The sequence below is a fragment of the Tursiops truncatus genome, chromosome 4 (assembly GCF_011762595.2).
Source record: "Tursiops truncatus isolate mTurTru1 chromosome 4, mTurTru1.mat.Y, whole genome shotgun sequence".
Lineage (NCBI taxonomy): Eukaryota > Metazoa > Chordata > Mammalia > Artiodactyla > Delphinidae > Tursiops > Tursiops truncatus.
Window position 1 is genome coordinate 135597658 of NC_047037.1, and position 21976 is coordinate 135619633.

The 21976-nt window shown below is 43.6% G+C and overlaps 1 protein-coding gene across 3 annotated transcripts in view; it reads right to left on the reverse strand.

Annotated features, from left to right (window-relative positions):
• HLCS (holocarboxylase synthetase) overlaps nt 1-21976 on the reverse strand; it is a 195055-nt gene that overhangs the window by 7620 nt on the left and 165459 nt on the right. For all 3 annotated transcript variants that reach the window (XM_033856052.2, XM_033856053.2, XM_073804490.1), the window contains exons 7-8: nt 4609-4676; nt 2971-3131 (exon numbers count right to left, since the gene is read on the reverse strand). In XM_033856052.2, coding sequence (XP_033711943.1) covers nt 2971-3131; nt 4609-4676 — 229 coding nt within the window. The remainder of the gene's footprint in view (nt 1-2970; nt 3132-4608; nt 4677-21976) is intronic.

Genomic DNA, 21976 nt, shown 5'->3' on the forward strand with positions numbered 1-21976 from the left:
AAGGAAGAGTAGCCCTCGCTTGCTGCAACTAGAGAAAGCCCGCACGCAGCAATGAAGACCCAACGCAGCCCAAAATAAATAAATAGGGCTTCCCTGGTGGCGCAGTGGTTGAGAGTCTGCCTGCCGATGCAGGGGACATGGGTTCGTGCCCCGGTCCGGGAAGATCCCACATGCCGCGGAGCAGCTAGGCCCGTGAGCCATGGCCGCTGAGCCTGCGCGTCCGGAGCCTGTGCTCCGCAACGGGAGAGGCTGCAACAGTGAGAGGCCCATGTACCGCAATCAATCAATCAATAAATAAATAAATATTTGGTTAGCCAAAAAGTTCGTTCGTGTTTTTCTGTAAGCTGTTACAAACGAACTTTTTGGCCAACCCAATACTAAGAGAGTAGATCCTAAAAGTTCTCATCACAGGGGAAAAAAAATTTTTTTAATAACTATATGAGGTGATATATGTTAATAAAACCTCCTGTGGAGATCATCTTACAATATACGCATGTCAAGTCATCATGCTGCAGACCTTCAACTTACACACTGCAGTATGTCATTTATATCTCAGTAAGACTGAAAATAAAATGAGAACGAAGCCAATCCAAAACCATACAGATAAGAAGATAGGGCTTCCCTGGTGGCGCAGTGGTTGAGAGTCCGCCTGCCGATGCAGGGGACACGGGTTCGTGCCCCGGTCCGGGCAGATCCCACATGCCGTGGAGCGGCTGGGCCCGTGAGCCATGGCCGCTGAGCCTGCGCGTCCGGAGCCTGTGCTCCGCAACGGGAGAGGCCACAACAGTGAGAGGCCCGCATACCGCAAAAAAAAAAAAAAAAAAAAAAAAAAGAAGATAAGGCTGAGCTGGACAGCTGCAGAAATGGGATAGGAACTTTGGTGGGAGCTTCTTAAGGAGAATGGGGACACACCCCCGGGTCCATTGTTGAGGGCAAGCTTTTCACCTCCCCACCCGCTACCCCAGCACCTGGCAGAGCCTTCGCGCACAGTGGGCACTCAGAAAGTGCTTGCTAAGTTAACAAGTGAGGCTACGAGGTCAAAGTTAAAGCCATGAAAAAGCTAAACAGACTAATTTAAATTTTTACTTTATTTTCCTAAGACTAATTAACCTGTTGCTAGGGTTAAAAATATTTTCCCCACAACAGAATTTTATCTTCTCAACTGCTTAGTGCAAGGTGAAGTGTCCAGTTCAGGGGCTGCACGCTGGGCCTGTGAAGGCTGGTGACAATCTGAGGAGCCTAAGCCCATGAGACACAGCAAGGATGCTGAGCGCCCGGTAACAAATCTCACGCTTCGGCATACGTGCCAATGACTTGACGTAATACGGGAAACATGTACCCTGGTCCCACATACCATGACTATGAGGACATGGCCACATCGGAGGAGCTTAGGGGGCAGTGGAGAGGACTGCTTCTCCATTGAAGCACTCATGACAGACCCCCTTTCAAAGTCATGATCTTAGCATCTTGCTTCATGAATTAATACAATAATTGTTTTTAGCCTGACGTTAAGAGCTGTATGTGGGGAGGGAGGCTGGGAAGGAACCCCCTTATTTTTATTTTATATGTTTAATTTTTTTTAGATGAATGAATCTTTTTTTTAAAAAATATTTATTTATTTTTGGCTGCGTTGGGTCTTCATTGCTGCGTGCAGGCTTTCTCTAGTTGCTGCGAGCGGGGGCTGCTCTTCCTTGCGGTGTGCAGTCTTCTCATTGCTGTGGCTTCTCTTGTTGCGGAGCACGGGCTTCAGCAGTTGTGGCTCACGGGCTCTAGAGCGCAGGCTCAGAAGTTGTGGCACATGGGCTTAGTTGCTCTGCGGCATGTGGGATCTTCCCCGACCAGGGCTCGAACCCACGTCCTCTGCATTGGCAGGTGGATTCTTAACCACTGTGCTACCAGGGAAGTCCCAAGAACACCCTTTTTATATCCATAAGAAATTCTTCCAGGAAAAGGAGGAGGAGGATACAGCAAGTCGAGGCTGGGGAATGGGAGAAAGGTTTCATGACTGTGTTAACTGCTCTCTTTTCCTTGTCTTCTTAATAACTGACACCAAAGCATTCAAAAGTACTGATGTAGCAGGTACATCTGTCCCTACAGCTGGGTGCAAATGGCCCTAAACGAACATGCACATTGAACTTGGGCAGCCACAGACAAGGGATAGCTTTGCTGAGCACAGGCTGTGGTAAATGAAGGTAGGAAATGAGAAGGTTTGTTTAGGCCTATAAAATAATCCTTTTCACCAGAAAGCACCACAGATAAATAGACCTATCCAGTCCAATGTGCTTCAATAAGAAAGAAAGAAAGGAAGGAAGGGAGGGAGGGAGGGAGGGAGGGAGGAAGGGAGGAGGGAAGGAAGGAGGGAGGGAAGGAAGGAAAGAGAGAAAGAGAGAGGGAGGGAGGGAGGGAGGGAGGCAGAAAGGAATAAGAGGCTTGCCCTTACTAGGACATTTGACAAATCTGACAAAAGGACAGAAAGGGAATTCTGGAAAATAATCACAGCAAGCCTGAAGCAGCTATAAACCTTGCAGCAAGCCTGAGGCAGCTATAAACCTTGCAGCAAGCCTGAGGCAGCTATAAACCTTGCAGCAAGCCTGAAGCAGCTATAAACCTTGCAGCAAGCCTGAAGCAGCTATAAACCTTGCAGCAAGCCTGAAGCAGCTATAAACCTTGCAGCAAGCCTGAAGCAGCTATAAACCTTGCAGCAAGCCTGAGGCAGCTATAAACCTTGCAGCAAGCCTGAGGCAGCTATAAACCTTGCAGCAAGCCTGAGGCAGCTATAAACCTTGCAGCAAGCCTGAGGCAGCTATAAACCTGACGGTGCTTTTAAACCTCCAATAGTACCCTGCTGCCAGCTTTGCAAAAGTAGGCTGAGGCTCCACATGAAGGAATCATTCAGACGCATACTACAAACACAGCTGAACTGAGATGTGCATGCATGGTGGGGATGTGACGGTGATGAACTGCACGTACCTGGTACCCAGGAATGGACCTTACCGCCTCCACGACAGCCAGAGACATCAGATGCTGGACAAACGGAATCCTCTGTCCCAGCTGGGATCTCAGCGGGATGGAGACGAGCAGGGTAGAAAGAGCGCACCCCACGGGGCTCAGCCAAGCATTCCTTCCCCGCCCTGGAACACAAGCGCCATCAGGAAACCGGCCATTCTGCACCATGAACAGACTCAGATGCACATAACGCCAGAAAAACTGCCGAGGCCTCAGGGCCACACACTAAAGGCCTGTCCCACCTGAATGACTGATGAACATGCTTGGTTATTCCGGGGTTAACTCAACACAGAGAAGCTTCTTAAAATCCGAAGCTCTGTTGCTGAACAAGTTTCCAATAATTAGCATAATGTCCTCCCTCTGTGAGCATATCATTTATACTTTGATGATAAAGTCTTACACAGTGTCTGAACATCACTCTCAGTTTAATTCTCACCATACGGCAATGCGCAGGTGAAAACAGAGACAGTGGGGAAACCGGACCGAATCTATACTGGTCCAGGAGAGGTCCTGGAAGCCATTTGCTAGAACTGATCCCTACTGCGATGGTCCCATAACACTGTGAATACATTAAAAACCACAGAATAGTACACTTTAAAGTAGGGGACTGTATGGTATGTGAATTATATCTTGCTGTTTTTTTTTTTTTAAAGGAAGCTGAATTTGAAAAATGATCCCTGATATTAACTCTCTGAGTTATTTTTCTTAAAAACTACAAGTCAAGAAAATAACATAATCAAAACGAGAGGTATAATCAAACTTCTTCCATGTCTTTTTTTAAACCACCTTATTGAGCACCACAGCCTTGAATAAAATAAATTTTTTTCCTCTCTTTGAGTTATGTTCAAAAGACATGCTCAAGAGAAAGAAGTGAAAACAGTGGATTTCTTATTTCATTGCTTCTTCTGAGAAAGACATAAGAGCCTCTGAGAGTTAAAAGGACGTTTGGGTCGGCCTGCTGCCAGCTGGGGGTGGGGAGAGACAGGGGCCAATCGCTCCCCGTATGACCACTGAGCACGAATCTGCTTGCGGCTGGACCCCAGATGGATTCTGGGAGGATGTGGGCTCTTGCCTCCGAGAGTCAGCAGGTGTTGGAAGCTCTGGGCAGCCCTTGGCTTCTTTGTGGTCATTCTGTGAATATGCATTGATCGTTGATCGAGTGTCCACTCCACGCAAATTCCAGTGCCAGCTGGCAGACGAAAGACCCCTCCATGTGACCCTTGGTATAGACACAGAAGGCACCTCACAGAGAACCTTCAGGAAAATAAACGTCTCTATAACATAGTAATTATTCACACACTGCAATGCCTAGAATGTGTCAGAAAGAAGAATTTACAAGACGTAGGTAAATGAACATTAAAACCATCAGAAGCGGACGTCAATTAATTAAACATCTCGGTTTAAGAGAATGCTTTAATTCTTCTAAGGTTCAATCTTCTAATTGATTTTCCTCCCTCTTCTCCATTTTAGGGGTGTGTGAAAACAACTTCTGACTCGAGTCATGTCGATGATCAGCACATGCAATCAATTGGCTCTCTGGCCAGGAGAGTCACAGATTTTAGAAAACAAAAACCACAGAAACAGTAACAAAAGATGACTGACCTTTGCCCTGCGTTTGGTGGACTGCGATGGCGATTAAACCCATTTCCTGTGGCATCTCAAACATCAACCTGCAAATGGTGGGAAAGACCAGTCAGCCAGAACAGTGACACGACATGAGAACCGAGAGCTGAAAGTGGGGGACACTGTTTGCACTCATTTGTGAATGTGTTAGTAAGGAAGAGCCATCTTACGGGTTTCAAGGGATACTGACCCCATTCCCAGCCTCTGTAGTGAGAATGATGGAAAAGGGACAAAGAAAACGCCATTTAATATAAAAAAAGATGGTTGGGGGGGGCAGTGTGTGTGCACGTGTACCTGCCCAAGCTGTCATTAGGTTTATTCAAGACATTGTTAGATTACATTTCCTTGGAATATCCTATCAAATTCTTTCTTCCCCCGCTGATGCGGTGTCCCTTCTTCGAATGACAACTAGCAATTCCTGACATTTGTTTCTACTTACAGTGCGTTTCTGTCTGAACACTAGAACATAATCATAACAGAAGTTTCTGATTATTCAGAAAACTAATATGGTGGCAATAAAGCTGTTTAAAATACACACTATCCCCTGAGAACTAATTATGTTTTAACTATAGTAAATAAATCTACACCTTCTGAGAACTCAGGAGAACCTTGGATCCTTTTAGGCTTGAGTTCTGCTTTTAAAATGGTTTTATTTAAAAGAATACAAACTTCCCTTTGGGGGATAGTTAGAAAAGCGCACTATATCTCCACCAAAGGAGTTGACATTAACTATTTTTTCTTTTCTCTTTTTTCCCCAGAAAAGGAAAGGGGAAACAATCCCTCACTCTGAGAATTTCCTCCCAGTTCCATTCTACACATTTAACTCCACGTTAGGAAGGTTTTCCTGTGCCTTCCCAGGAGCTGCTGACCAGGTACTGAGCAGGCATAGTTCACCGTCGGGTTTATCAGACAAAGCGAAACATCAGGTTTGTCCACGGTCAGTGCCGCTGCAGAGGCCTCTTTGAAATACTTTTCTGGGGGAGTGAAGTGGCAAGGGCAGGAATGACAGCGAGGTGGTATTTTGCACAAACAAAGTTTCCACGAACGATTCCAGGGTTTCCACAGCACCCCCGTGCTGAGGAGAGGGACCACGCTCTGATAGCCCTTCATCCTCTCCTCCCGGCTCAGGGAATGGGGTGGAACTTTACACATGGTAAGAGACAGAAAATACTTAAAGGCCAAAACAACCAGGGGGTCTCTGCGCACGCAGGCGGGCTGGCAGAGCCTCGCAGGGCGCAGGCAGGCCCGGTGGGGAGGAGCCAGAAGCCCCCTTGACTTGCTAAGAAGAGCCTGGCCGCATCAGGCAGGGGCTGGGCTGGTCTGACAGCCACGGGGCATTCCCAGCGAGCAGCCAGCCCCCCTGTCTGGGTGCCAAGCCCACTTCCATCTCACATGAAATACAGCTCCAGAAGTATTTCTCTTGGACACCATGAATAACCCATTGAGATCGACTCTGCCTATACACTGTTGAGCTCCAAGAATAAAGCGTCCTTTTCTTGCGTTGGAGCGGCAGAAAACCCTAAGAAGGAATCTTTATCTGCGCAGGGAGGTAACATTGTCTCCCAGGAGCCTCTTGCTTCCCAGAGAGACCCAGCAGCCCTTCACCTGGGCTCCTACGGCACGAGTTCTGGGCCGAAGACGCCTAACCAATTTTTCTGTGGGACGGGGCGCGGGGGATGATTTTGCACGTGTGAGCAGACAGTGAAGGCTCTCTCCATGGCAGAAATCTAGGATGTTCTGTAAATGAACATGTAGACTGTAGAAGGTCATGTCTCTAGGAAGCGGTGGTGATGGTGGAATTAGGCGAGGGGAGGCGGGGAGGTTCAGAAACCAAGCACAGCCTTTTCTAGAACAAAGAGAAATGATGAAGGGAACATATGCACTAAACTGCTGGAGCGCTGGCAGCAGTTAACAGGGCAATTGATGAGAAGACTGAGCTTGTGCTGCTGAAGGCCAAGAGGAAATTCTGCGAGGAGGGAGACAATGGGGGGGCGGGGGACTGGGGGTGGTGTAATGTTTAGTTTGAGGCCAGTGGAGGCCGCCAGATTTATTTGTGCTATCTAAGATAACTCTGGGGGCCAAACCACATGGCTCACGGTCAACAAAGAAGTATTTATGAACGTTTGCAAAATCTCAATTTTGCATCTCTGAAGATGAAGTCTCTAGGTTACTTCAGCAGAAAGGAGACACCATAAATGCATTTCCATCCCGAGTTGATGTCATTCTCACAAAAGGAAATAGAAAAAGGAGGGGAAAAAAAGAATAAAAAAAAAGAGGAGGGGGTTACATAATGACTACCTCCCTGTCTCTGCTTTTTTTCCTTGTTGGCAAAGGCTGCTTAATAAATGGTTTCTGTGAGTGGCAGCAGAGGGCATGCACTGTATACCAACAGGGCACGCGAGGAAAGTGCTCTGTTTTTGTACACTTCCCTTTGGTCTGAAACATCCAGAGCTCCCAAGGCTCACTTGGCAAACAGGACAGCGTCCTGACCACTTTGTTACTAAGGACATCACAGCTCCTACTGGGTTCCCTGCCAACCGGAACGTCCTGAACTTCACGTTGTTGTTGGAATTAAGTTTCAATAATTAAAACTAACCAAGGGACTTCCCTGGAGGTGCAGTGGTTAAGAATCTGCCTGCCAATGCAGGGCACACAGGTTCGAGTCCTGGTCTGGGTAGATCCCACATGCCGTGGAGCAACTAAGCCTGTGCGCCACAACCACTGAGCCTGCGCTCCAGAGCCCGCGAGCCACAACTACTGAGCCCACGTGCCACAACTACTGAAGCCCATGCGCCTAGAGCCCGTGCTCTGCAACAAGAGAAGCCACCACAATAAGAAGCCCGTGCACTGTAAGGAAGAGTAGCCCCTGCTCGCTGCAACTAGAGAAAGCCCGCGCACAGCAAGAAAGACTCAATGCAGCCCAAAAATAAATAAATAAACTTATTTTTTAAAAAAAACTAACCAAGAAGACAGGCCACTATGAGTTAGTGAAAATTCTGAATGAACAAAAGTTTAAATCCAGACCCAGTCAATCCACTTTGAGGATTCAAACCTAAGGAAATAGCCCACATGCACCACTGTGTTATAAAAGTAAAAAACTGGAAATTACGTAAGAGTTCAGTAGGGAAATGGTTACGTAAATTACATGAGGTCAGTGGAATAATTTGTAACCATTAAAAATGATAGTTATGAAGACTACGTAGCAACACGGAAGAAATGCTTTCAATAGAATGTTCAATTTAAAAAGGAGGATACGAAAACTACATATACTTTTATTCCAAATGTGTAAAATTCACAGAAAAAGGGAGGAAGGAGATTTGACAAAACAATAACTGTGGCTACATTAGGATGATTTTTTTCTTTATTTTTTTAAACTTTCTTTAAGATGACTGCTTACCTTTAATTTTAAAATACTTTTGAAAAATTTGGGGGAAAGAAGCATGGTTTTTATGTTTAAATATAATATTTGTAAACATTTCAATGAATAGGACTGAAAGATCTGCTTTAAAAATAAGATAATAACAGTCACCTTCAGCACACATTTTATTATAACCAATGAGCAAGACCTTATTTGACAAGTAATTAATGAGCAGAAACTCTTAAAGCCAGTCTGTTCATATGCAATGGGAGCCTTAAACGTTTTACACCTTCTGACTCAGTGACTATACTCCTAAGATTGAATTCTAAGGAGTATTCAGACAGGGAAACAAAATAATTCAGGGACACAACTATTCATCACAGCATTACACAGTGAAAAAAATCATAAATAGTACAAACTGTCCAAGACAGAGGAAAGAAAAAAAAATCATAGTATCCCCACGTGAAAAAACATCATATAGCCATCAGTGATACAGGCAAATGTCCATTGAACACCACTAGATGACTTAGAGAGGGTAGAAAATCCTATATACAGCATGATTCCAATGATGCTTTAAAATTGTTAGGAAATATACCAAAATATTAGCTGTGGTTACTTTAAGGAGTGTAATTATTGGAAAAATACAGCAAACTACAAAGCAGAAAAGTCATCCAAAGAAGTCCTTCTTCTCCTTAGACATGGATGTTCTTCTATACTTTTTCCCCTTAAAAACTACTACACACACACACACGATATATTTTACAAAAAAAGTTCCTGATGACTGGAAAAATTGCTTATTTTGGAACTCTTAAAATAATGTAGATATTTAGTTATGGACACATTTTTATTACGTTGATAATAAAAAAGGCTTAAAAATAGCATCATGGTATGATCCCATCTATGTAAACTATGTATTCCTACGTGCATATATAGAAGAACACAGGACACCTATTAACAGCGGTTATCTCCAGAAAGTGGAAGCAGAATTATATGATGATTTAAATTTCTTCATTATGCTATTCTAAGGAATCTCTGGGTGGTAAGATTTCAAGTGTTTATTTTCTTTATACTTTTCTGAATTTTCCACTATTTCTATATTTGGAGTGCATTCATTTTAAAATCAGGAAAAATGCTATTAAAGAAAAGATTTATTAAAATCCAACTTTTCTTTAACCTACAGCTCACTGGCTGGTGAACAACCTCCTCCTTTCTGAGAGATCGCAGATCTGCGACGCAAGAGCAGCCCACTGTCCGAGCTTCACCAGGCTCACTGTACGAATCCTCCTGTAATGCACGAATGGCGATGCCTGTCCCTCAGACTCATTCCCTGGTGGAGCATGTGGCTTGTGTGAGGTGGCAGGCTGAGTCCAGTTACCGTCCATGCACAGGCTCCCTCAGAGCTGGGGAGATGGCATGCAGAAGGCTGCCAGCATCCTTGGGGGTCTCCACCCTGGGAGCCCTGAGGAGCTTCATCAACTCACGCTGGTGCCTGTGCTGTGCCCTGTCTTCTCCCCCCAGTCTTCTCAGTTGAGACTCTCCCTCTCCCAAGCCTTCAGAAAGACATTCTCAGAGAAGCCCCCACCCCTCCATGTTTTCTATGTGAAAAAAAGACCCAATACGGGGGGTAGGGATGAGGTGGAAGGAGAACAGGACCCAGGCAGTCACACACTGATGGCTAACAACTTATTTCTGATTTTGAAACCCTTTACTGGAAGATGAACTCTCACTATTCATAACTGTATTTACTTCTGTGTAGTTCAAAGGAAACTGTGTTAAACTTCATTTCAAAAACGATTTCTTTCAAATGTATTAGATTGTGAACACCAACTATTATATGTGGGCATCAGTTTTTAAAAAGTTAACAAGCTAAAATATAAAGATATTTTATTTTTTAAAGAGTCTTACTCTAACAGTACAATCAATTTTTTAAACAGTTGCCTTCTATTCAAGAATGCACAGGATTGTTTTTTGAAAGTAAATGAGTAGTGTTTTCTGCTCCCAAGAACACGCAGACTGGAGCAAGGAGGGTGGGAGGGCTCCGCCATGCAGGGGGCTGTGGTCTAGGGTGGAAGGTGCTGGACCCCGACCAGTGACTTCTGAACGGAGAGCTAGCCATGTGGGGGGGCAAAGCTGAGATTGCTCCTGGCAGGAAAGGAAAGGTTCCAGAGGAACTTGAGAAACATTGCGGTGGAGATGACTCAGACAGGAAATGGGACAGATCTGAATTCAAACCCCGTTGTTGATATGAGCTAACACTGAGTAAGGGGCATGTCTCTCCCCCTCTTCAGTCACCTAGGAAATGGTCTCGCTCTCCGAAAGATTGAGCGTGAAGGAATACACAAGATGCTTTGACACAGGGTAGGGGCTTAAATGTACCACTTGCTCTTTGTTGTGTAGATCCCAGAAGGCCTTCAATTTCCTCTTCTTGGAGATAAAAAGGATGGTCAGAGAGAAGATGGGGAGAACAGTGGTGGAAAGTGTATGTTTCGGGACCCTTCACAAATTCTAGAGGAAATGCCTCTTCTCTGTACCTCTCGCCCGCCTCCCCCATCTCTCTTACCTACACACACACTAACGTGATCGGAACCTGGACTAAAAAGCTCTTAGATGAACACAACTGGGTTGCAGAATCCTCACTTCCAGTTCTAGGGTCTCTGAACCCACTCAGCAAAGCTATAAAGCGATGGTTGAACTAGCTATCTGGCTTTTTAAAAATAACACATTATTTAGGTTGTTGCTTACAGATACCTTTGGTCACTTATACACAGCAGCACAACAGTTTCACTAAATATATTCTTCCATTATCTTCTGGATTGGACACTTAGAACTACAGTGATCTGTCATCAATCCACCTTTTTGGAATGCTGTCAGATAAGTAAGCTTTAGATCACATTCCTTTGTGTTTTCTGTATAAGAGGATGTGCATTTCAGTCAGAGGCAAAGTGGGAATTTGGACTGCTCGAGAGTAGAACCATCACCCCCTTCCCCTGGGTGTTCCCCAGAAGCAGAGGCCCCACCCGTATTTCTGCTGAAGGATGTCTGTGGGTCAGATGCTCTGTTAGATTTCCATATCTCCTAGCATACCAATCATTCATAGATTTTCATCTAATCTTCCCCATTTCCAACATCATACAGAACAGCATCTACACCACTGCTAAATCATTTAACTGCTCACAGGGAGGGAGTCCTGTGGGTTCAGCTTCCAGAATGAGGCACCTTGCTAGTACATCAAGCATTTGTTGATGTTGGTCTGTATTATTCAAGATGAACACAAACCATTGTTTCTTACCCCTGACGCTGCACCGTAAGTACTGGATGTCTGAGCGTCTCCTCCTACCTTAGGCCAGTGCTGTTGGCAGGACTCACAGCTAAACTTGTGTAGACTGAACTATGGCACCCACAGCTACCTCCGAGGCCAAGCCTGCAAGACAGTCCTGACCCTAGATCCTCGGCATAGTTAAACTTGCCACCAAAAATGGGAACTCAGGTCATGTCTAACCCCTCCACCAGGAGTCCCCAGATCACAGGATCTTCTCAACCCACTTCTCAGAGTCCATCATCTTCAACGGGGTGTGGAGGGGCTCCACCATGGAGCCATCACCATGGCTCATTTACCCCAACAGAGGGCCTTCTGTTTTGAAATGCAGCTGCCACTTCAGAAGACGGACACTGGCTCATCTTGACCATGTCTGTCTCCAAGCAGACATCTGGGAATCATTTTCCTGAAGGCACTGTAGATGTTTCAACTCAGTCACCTGGAATCAATGCCGATTTTCTGCACTTTACATGCATTATCTCATCTAAGCTTTACAAGTCAGATGAGGACACAGGCTTGGAAAGGCAAAACCACTTCTATAAATAGGCCACTGAGTCAGCAAATCAGGAATTCAAGTCAAGGTCTGGTTGGGTCTAAGACCGATGATATTTTGTTTTTCATTTTGTTTTTAACCTTTTACTTTGAAATAATATCAGACTTACAGAAAATTTGCAGGGATATAGTATAAAGAATTCCTACATGCCCTTCACCCAGCACCCAGATTCCCCAACTGTTAACTTTTTACCAAATGGGCTTCTCTGTATCTGTCTGCCTGTCCATAATTCTTTTTTCTGAACCATGTGACAGTAAGCTGCAGTCATAATGTCTCTTTATCCCTATATACTTCAGTGTGTCTTTCCTAAAACTTAAGGGTATTATTTTACATAATCAGAGTACAATTATCAAAATCAGGAACTTACCATTGATACAACACGGCTATCTAATCTGGGGGTCAGCAGACTTTTTCCGTAAAGGCCAGATAGTAAATATTTTAGTCTTTTGTGAGCCCTATGGTTTCTGTTGCAACTATTCAACCCTGCTGTCTGAGCAAAAAAGCAACTGTAGACAATATGTAAATAAATCAATCTGGCTGCGTTTCAACAAAACTTTATAGACACAGAAATTTGAATTTCATATAATGCTCATGTGTCACAATACAGAATTTATTTTAATTAACAGACTTTCTTCTTTGAGTGGCTTTAGGTTTATAGAAAAACTGAGCAGGGAATTCCCTGGCAGTCCAGTGGTTAGGACTCCATGCTTCCACTGCAGGGGGCCATGGTTCGAGTCCTGTCGGGGAACTAAGTTCGCGCATGCCGTGCAGCGTGGCCAAAACAAACAAACAGCCCCCCCCAAAAAAAACAGAAAAGGGGGCTTCCCTGGTGGTGCAGTGGTTGGGAGTCTGCCTGCCGATGCGAGGGACACGGGTTCGTGCCCCGGTCCGGGAGGATCCCGCGTGCCGCGGAGCCGCTGAGCCTGCTCGTTCGGAGTCTGTGCTCCGCGATGGGAGAGGCCACGGCGGTGATAGGCCCGCGTACAGCAAAAAAAAAAAAAAAAAAAAAAAAAAAAACCAGAAAAGGAAAACCCGAGCAGAATGTACAGGGTTCCCATATACTCCTTCAACGCCCACCCCATCCCAGTTTCCCTATAATTAACATCTTATATTAGTGTGGTACATTTGCTGTAACTGATATAATTGTATATTAATACATTGTTATTAACTAAAGTCCCTAGTTTAATAGTAGGATTCACTCTTTGTATTGTACAGTTTCACAGGTTTTTTTGACAAATGTATAATGACATCTATCCACCACTACAGTACCATATAAAATAGTTTCACTGCCGTAAAAAATTCCCTGTGCTCCACCCATTCATCCTTCTTTTCCTCCCCTCACCCCTGGCAGCCACTGATCTTTTTACTGTCTCTATAGTTTTGCCTTTCCCAAGATGTCATAGACATTTTACTTTAAAAAAATTTTTTCCAACCACTTAAAAATGTAAAAACAAAATTCTGCATGCTTAGGTGGTACAAAAACTGGTAGCAGGCCATAGTTTGCCAGCGCATGATCTAATCTATGGAATTTGGTCAAGTTTCATCCATTGTCCCAACAAGGCCCTTCACAGTAACACACAATCTGCCTTCTGGTTGACGATCTAATCCAGGACCATGTGTTGCATTTAACTGCCATGTCTCCTTAGTCTCTTTAATCTGGTTCTGTTCTTCATTTTGTCTTTCATGACCTAGACATTTATTGAAGAGTGGAGGCAGTTATTTTATGAAATGTCCTTCAATTTATTTATGTATTTATTTATTGTTTAATATTTATGTATTTATTTATTTTGGCTGTGCCGGGTCTTAGCTGCGGCACGTGGGATCTTTTTTTTTAGTTGCAGCATGCGGACTTCTTAGCTGTGGCATGGGGGAATCTAGTTCCCCAACCAGGGATTGAACCCGCGCCCTCTGCATTGGGAGCATGGAGTCTTGGCCACTGGACCACCAGGGAAGTCCCTGTCCTTCAATTTAGATGATCTGAAATCTCATGATTAGACTCAAATTAGCATTTTGGCAGAAACACACATTAGTCAGAGTGTATCCTTCTCAGTGCATGGTATCAGGAAGCACACAGTGTTGCCTTGTCCCAGTATTGGTGAGTTAACTTTGAGCCACTTGGGTAGGGTGGTGTGTGCTAGCTTTTCCACTGTAAAGTTATTGTTTTTCCACTGTAGTTAATTAAGTACTTCTGGGGAGATAAAATATATATCATGTTCCTCATGAAATTTAATCTACTAGTGTTAGCATCTGTGGAGGATTTTACTTGAATCAATTATTTATTTGATGGTTGCCGAAGAGTGGTTTTTCTGATTCCATCATTTCTTCCATGTGTACTTGTTGGGATGCTACTATAAGGGAGAGCCCTTTCTTCTCCCCGCACTTACTTTTCTTTCTTCCTTTCTTTACAGCAGAATGGACTTGTGGAGCCTTGTTTATCCAAGAGAATATTTAATTTCCTATCATTATTTATTCTGATGCTCATATTATGCCAGATTTGGCAAGTAGAAGCTCCTTCAAGCTGGTGTCTGTCTCCTACTGACAAGTGCCTGTCATCTTTCAGCACTTCCTTACTTTTTTGGCCTAAGAAGAGGTTCCACAACCATCTTGAACTTTCTCAGAACCAGCCCCTGGAATTGGCCTTTTCTCCAAGGAGCTCTGGTTCCTTTTACTGGAGAATGGTATTTAAAAAACAAATCTGGGTGTTAGGAAAGAACAATAAAGTATGTGTGTTTCCTTCCTTCTTTCCACCTATCCATCCATCCATCCATCTTAAAAACCATGAATTCACTGAAAACTCCCAGTTCCAATCCAACAGCACTAGATCCACTTTATTCTCCCCCTTTTTATATTTGTAATTTCCTTCTCCAATAATGAGGTCTGGCTCTCATTATCTCAAACATATTGACTTATTTGCTCAATACTCTAACATGCAAAAAGTGGTTTCACAATTGCTGACCCATGCTACTGTGAAAAACAAACTTACTAACTAGGGTTCAATATTTATCTATAGTTTTTTTTTGTCTTTAGCCTAAGGCTATATAGTCAAATATTGTGTTTTAAAGTTTTTAGGGTTTGTTCTTTTTCTCTCTTACCTGAGTGTGGTTATGTTAGTCTTCTGAAATAAGGTGAGGTTTAACTGTACTTCCGTATTCCATTATAGGGTCGTGCTCCCCTCCCTCCTTGTTACTTTAATCTTTAACTTGGTTCCAAGAGTCAAAACTGTACAGAGGGACTGCCCAATGACAGAGCGGTTAAGAATCCGCCTGCCAGGACTTCCCTGGCAGTCCAGTGGTTAAGTCTTCGCCTTCCAATGCAGGCAGTGCAGGTTCAATCCCTGGTCGGGTAGCTAAGATCCCACATGCCTCATGGCCAAAAAATAAAACAGAAGCAATATTGTAACAAGTTCAATGAAGACTTTGAAAATCTTTAAAAGAAAAAGAATCCGCCTGCCAATGCAGGGGACACGGGTTCAATCCCTGGTCCGCAAAGATCCCACATGCCGTGGAACAACTAAGCCTGTGCACCACAACTACTGAGCCTGCACTCTACAGCCTGCGAGCCACAGCTACTGAGCCCACGCGCCACAACTACTGAAGCCCGTGTCCCTAGAGCCAGGGCTCCACAACAAGAGAAGCCACCACAATGAGATGACCACGCACCGCAACAAAAAGTATCCCCTGCTTGCCGCAACTAGAGAAAAGCCCACACGCAGCAAGGAAGACCCAACGCAGCCAAAAATACATTAAATAAATAAATTCATTAAAAACAAAACTGTACAGAAAAGTAAACTCTGAGAAGTGTCACATTTCCCCCCACTTATCCCTTCTATCTAAGTCTCCCCATCAAACTCTTTTCTATAATTAACAATTGAACTAATCTCACTACTTTCTGGTTTATTCTTCCTGTGTTTCTTTCTGAACAAATGCATAGATACTTGCATATTTTCTCATTTCTCTTGCTTCTTTACAGAAAGTTACCATTTTGTATTCTACTGTCTTTTGGGTTTTTGCATTTCCTATAACCTGAAAACACTGTTTAGACATTCACAGAGCTGTTCCTTGTTCTTCTCTAAAGCTGCTGCATAGTGTCGCATTGATGGGTGGAGCATAGTTTATTCAACCACTCTCCTATGTGCATTTAGGTGGTTTCCAAAAATGACAGTATGTATAATGCATACCCTTGTTCACACGTATTTTTGTACTGGTGGCAATGTATCTTCATGGTAAATTCCTAGAAGTGCGATTCTAGGTCAGAGGATAAGTAACTGCATATTTAACTTCATGAGATACTACCATAGTGTGATATCACACTTTTTAGTTTTTGCCAATCTGATATGTAAGAGAGGTATTTCACTGTAGTTGTAATCTGCATTTCTCTTGTATGTGCAGTTTTCATTACACTTACACACACACACACACACGTATAGTGAATTACCTGTTCGTGTGTTTTGCCTATTTTTAAGAGTTTCTAATATATTAGGAAATATTAATGCTTTATCTGTGTTATCTTGCCAATATTTTCTCCAAGTTAACTGTCTTTTGACTTTATTGATGGTGGTTTTTATCATACCACAATTTACTTTTTCTTTTTAAATAGTCAAATGTATCGATTTTTTTCTTTTACTGCCTCTTGTTTTTGTGTCTTCAGAGCCTTTCCCTATACCCAAGTTATGCAGGAATTCATTCACTTATTTCTAGTACTTAAAGGGCTTCACTTTTTAAATTTAGAACTCTGATCCGTTTGGAGCTTATTTTTGTATATGGTGAAAGTTATGGAACTGATGTTATCTTTTTTTCCCAAATGTCTCTCAAACTTTCCCAGGACCATTTGTTAAAATTATACCTTTGCCCTAGGAACCTGAGATGCCACCTTTATTATATACTAAATTTCTGTATGTACTTGGGTCTATTTCTGTACTTCCTATGCCTTTCTGCTGCTCTCTCCATTTATTCATGTGCCAGTAAAGCACCGTTTTAATTACAGAGGCTTTGTAGTGTGTTTAAAATCTATCAAGCCTAGGGCCCCCTCATGGCTTTTCTTTTTCATTGTTTCCTGGATATTTTTTTTCATTGTTTTCTTGCATATATATATATTTTCCAAATGAATTTTAGCATCTACTTGTCTACCTGCATTTAAAAGAAACAAACCAAAAAACCCAAAAACATATTTTTAGTAAAAGTGCATAATTTATAAATTATCTTGGAGAGAACTGACATCTTTGTGGTGTTGAGTTGTCCTATCTATGAGCAAGGAGTGTCTTACATTTGTTCAAGTGTACTTTTTTCTGAAAAGTTATGAAAATTTATATTCAGAGTAAGACGAAATGGGGTCCTTACTTTTATAAGAATGGAAATAGAGTTGACCAAAACTTTTAAAAATTAAATACCACCACACTTGTCCCAAAGTTTATCAATTACCTCTGCCTTGCATGTCTGAAGAGGTATTTTCCCTGCTCTACACACATTCAGTTTCAAATATGCCGGTCGTTCCTAACCAATTTTACATAAAATATCAATACTATAATAAGCAGTTTCCCTAGCTACAGAGCCAAGTGGCTGCTGAAACCTCTGGGCAGACAAAGCATTGTGAAGGTAATGAATTTCTTCCTCTAGAAAGGGAAGTTCCACCCTGCCACTTACTGGGCCCTGTTTTTCCACCCCAATACCATTGCCATTTCAAGGGTAATTATGAGGAATAATTCCCTACCCCTACCAGCTGGCCCCCAAACCATTGCTTCTTTCACCACCTTGCTACCCTAGATATCAGCCTTCCTCTTTCCCTCTCAGGCTCAGACGTCTCTCCAGTGGCTTCCCTGCGCCCCACCCGGCAGAGATCAAGCAACATGCCCGAGCTTGCTCTACCAGGAAGCTTAGCACCAGCTGAAATCGTCACTCAGTGGGACAAGGGGCCTCTTTCTTTAATGCGGGGCTTTGCTCCATGACATGCTGGGTTTACGGCCCTCATGAACTAAACCTGTTCAGAATCCAATTCTAGAACAGATTTTCCTTCAGATGGTTGTTTTCCAATCCTCCCTCCCCAATCCCATTTTCTGCCCAACTCTGTTGACCCCCTGAGGCCAGCTTCTGGTTGGGCTCCCTGCGAGCAGAACATTTTATACCCAGCTCCCATACTGAATTCCACTATTGTTTCAGTTAGTTTTACCTTTGATTCTCTAAGATTTCCCAGGTGTGCCATCACATCAACTGCAAATAGAGATAGTTTTACTTCTTTCTCAATTTGTATGCCTCTAATGGACTTTTCTTATCTATCTGAATGGGCTAATAGTTCTAGGATGGTGTTAAACAGAAGCTGAGTATCCTGCCCTTGCTCCCAGCCTTCGGGAAATGCTCTTAGGATTTCCCCAATTAAGTAGGACACTAGCTCTGGGTCTCAGAGAATCACTCTCTCTCTCCCAACATTGGGCCTTGTTTTCTGCTCTCACAGATCCTCCAGGGGGCTCTGGGAAATACTATTTCCTCCCTTGCCCCTTCAGAACCAGGGGTAGCAAAGGATTCCCTCTGTGGCCAGTCTCTGGAGACACCCCACATGTAGGGTCTGTCGCCCTGCCCTCGCCTCCATAAGCTTTCCCTTCACCTCAGTTGGATGACCTCAGGCACCCACCATGTGCCCAGTGCAGTGGAAGTACAGTATTCTCAACCCTATTTCAACAGGACACTTGTGAGTGGAGAGGAGAATGAGCACAGAGGAAAAGGCAGCTTTTCCTGGGGTTTCCTGAAACATTTCTCTCCTCGTAGCTTTGTCTTCGTCCTGCCTCTTTAAAAAGAAAGTGCTTCCCATTTGTTAATTTTTGAGAGTTTTTACTGCCCTTTTATTTTGCTGGATGTTTTAGAATCAATCTTCTTTATATGTTTATATATTCTTTTCTATTTAAACTTTTTTTTTTTTTTTTAATCTAAAAAACATAGGACCATACCGCTGAAGGTGTCAGGAAACATGCTCAAATAAGGACGGGCTGCAGAGCCTGCTCTGCCAACAAAATGCCAGTAAAATCTGAAACCCAGGCTCAGACCCACTGGTAAGGTTCCAAAATCTAAAACTTAAAGAACTTCTTTATTCCAGTAAATGAGCTTCCCTGTGAATACCATCAAAATCCTGTGCTTTAATGAGTGAGGGAATATCAGAGGAAGGGGTGGAGAAGGAAAGAATTTGGACGAGTATGAAATTTAATTTAAAAACTATTATGAGAAGTTTAATTTCCCCCTCCCCCAAGTAAATACATAAATCTTTCCCATGCATTTTGTTTCATTTTCCTTCAAAAAATCCCAAATGTTTTAAGGTATCCTGAACCATCAGAAACAAGGACAGAGTAAGTCCAGGGGGGTGGAGTTTTTAATAATAAATATATATATTTACTGTAATATACATATACATTTCCTATTTATTAAAATGCCATGTTAGATATATGGGAGATATATGCAAAGAAATCTTAAGTAAAGGTGCATTCTCACTGAAGGTTTGGTCAAGCCGGGGAAAGGACAGTACGGATAATCAGCAATACAAGGCCACGTGTGCCACCTAAGTCGTAAGGACAGTAAGAGGTGTCAGGGTTAAGGGGGAAACAGCGCACTTCATGCAGGGAAGAGTGGCGGGGGAGGGGGAGAGGTCAAGGCAGAGCAAACCCGAATCGCATTTAAAGATGTGAACACGTGTGGAAAATAAGCTCACCTTGGTTTGCCTAGGGCACTGTCACTTCCACTCCAAGTCCTGGTGTAGCTCAGCTTTGGATGCTCTTCTAAGAGCATCCCCCAGGGCCAGGTGGGATGAGGCACCACTCTAATCTTAACAGGAAACTGGCAATTAAGTGTGTATCTTTGGGGGAGTCCTGGGCCATTCCAACTCCAGCACAGCCACCATTCAGCGGGCACTTGGTCTGACCAGACTGAGGGACTGCTGGAGCAGGGATCCTCTGCCACAGCAGCGGGTCAGAGAAAACCCAATGGACATGCTTTGCTGGGGGCATCTCTGGGGGTCACCTACCTATGCCAAGCCCGCATCTCTTCGTAGATAAAACTGGACTCTACCCCTTAACCTCACAGGGCCTCGTGAGGAAGAAACAGGTCGCCCTGCACGGGCACCCTGAGCAGAGTGCCTGGCACACTGCCAGCGTCTAGTTAACTGACCTGGTGGAAGGGATGAATGGTTCCTGAGCGGTATCTCCTCTAGGACAGGAGGTAACTCTGGCACTCCAGATTAACACAGGGCACACTTCACCCTAGCTGGAGATGCTCTATCACAAGGACATTCTGGAAAAAGAGGAACCATCTTGTGTCTGTCTCCATTCTACCTCCCGTGACGGTAAGGAAGATTAAAAGACCTGTGAAAACACCTGATAAAGCTATCAAGTGCTGAGTAATGCTGGTGGTTGTTATTGTCTCCTGGCTGATAAAGATCCGGACCACCTGTGCTGATGACCAGGCCAGAAGATGCCTCTGCTGTTGGCCCATCAACCAAATGGTTGTCAGGGCTCCTGATGCAACGTAGCGGCCTCGCGCTTGTTTCTTTTACTTGTTATTTCTCGGGTTGGCTGGAGTTTGGTCATAGGTTTATTTTCTGTTTCCATTCTGCTGGATTCACTCAACTCCCTCTAGTAAACATTTGGTGACCATTCCCCATAAAACCATGGCATATCCTAGAGATAGCAGTTTGTGTTCCAGAAGCTGTACTGTGAACGCATCCCCTTTGCACCCATACTAAATGCCCCATGGAGCGCCCAGCAGAATGCCTCTGAGGAACACACGCAGCCAGCAAATCTGAGGGGCACAGCTGATTACCCACCGTACCCGTGTGCTGGGTCCACGATGCAGCTGGGCCGGGCATGCGCGTGCGCAGAGCAAAGCAGCGCAGTACAGGGGACCAAAGTGAATTCTCCTGCGGAACGTGGGTACTGACACACCTTTCGACCCACTGCTCACGCGGTCCCAGTGAATGACCCTCAGCAAGCCAAGAACAGTGAACAGAACTTAACATTCTAATGAAATCGCGATTGCTGGCTGTGCTTTCACATAGTGAAACTACCTGGAACTTCTCTTACCGCTTTTTACGAGAAGCATTAAAACGCAAATGCAAAGAGGAAGATGAAAGTTCCTCCTGCAGACCCCGTCTGTAATGAGGCAGAGGAAGACTTGAGGGCGGGGTCTGGAAGAGAAGTTTATGCACTGCGTTACAGCCGGAGATCATTATAGAAAATGAGTGTGTTATTAAAGGTATCCTGAAGTTATAAAAACTCAGAGGATTTTTAGTGAGGATGAATAAGTTCTTTCGTAAAGATGAAGAATTCATAATACTCTGGAGCAAGGGGGAGCTCCGAGTGCAGTCACCCCATATCCTATAGCGTGGGGTGCAGTCATACGCAGGAGTTCTTTAATTGCTAGTAGTTAGATTTTGTTGTTTTCGTAGGGCACTGTGTGTGTGTGTGTGTGTGTGTGTGTGTGTGTGTAGACGAGGAATATATTCTTTGATTAAGAAAGTTCTAGTGGGTATGAGAAAGTCCCTCCAGTTAGCAAATGAGTGCACTGATTATCCTATTAGAAAAAGGCAACAAAATAAACCATCTCCTGCAGCCACACAAGCCACCTGACATAATTTGTTTATGCTTCTTAAACAGTACACACCACCTCCTCAATTAGTTGTCACAAAGAGAATGAAATCTTTGAGTCTGACAACTGTAGTCTGGTGTGGTGGGAAAAAAGTTCTCTAATGCAGTTCTACTTTTTTCAAATGCATTCAATTAATTAAAGTATGCTAAAGAATGACTTTGGGCTTGAACTACTAATTTAAATATTTTGCCTATAATTTTGCTTGTGCCCATCAACAAAGGAAATTCCAATTTTATCTCTGTTCAGATAATCATAAATTCTAAATTCGAGGAGGTTAAATTGTTTTCCTTTACCACGGTTAGAAGTATGTAGGATATTTAATTTATGAAAGCAATAATCAACTATATAGGTAGTTTGAAAACCAGAAATGAAAGCTTTAATCATTCATCCTAACACCTATTATCACTTTTCCATATTTTCTACTCCCTTCTCAGATGTATGTTTTTTTGTTTATTTTTTTGTAGTACGTGGGCCTCTCACTGTTGTGGCCTCTCCCGTTGCGG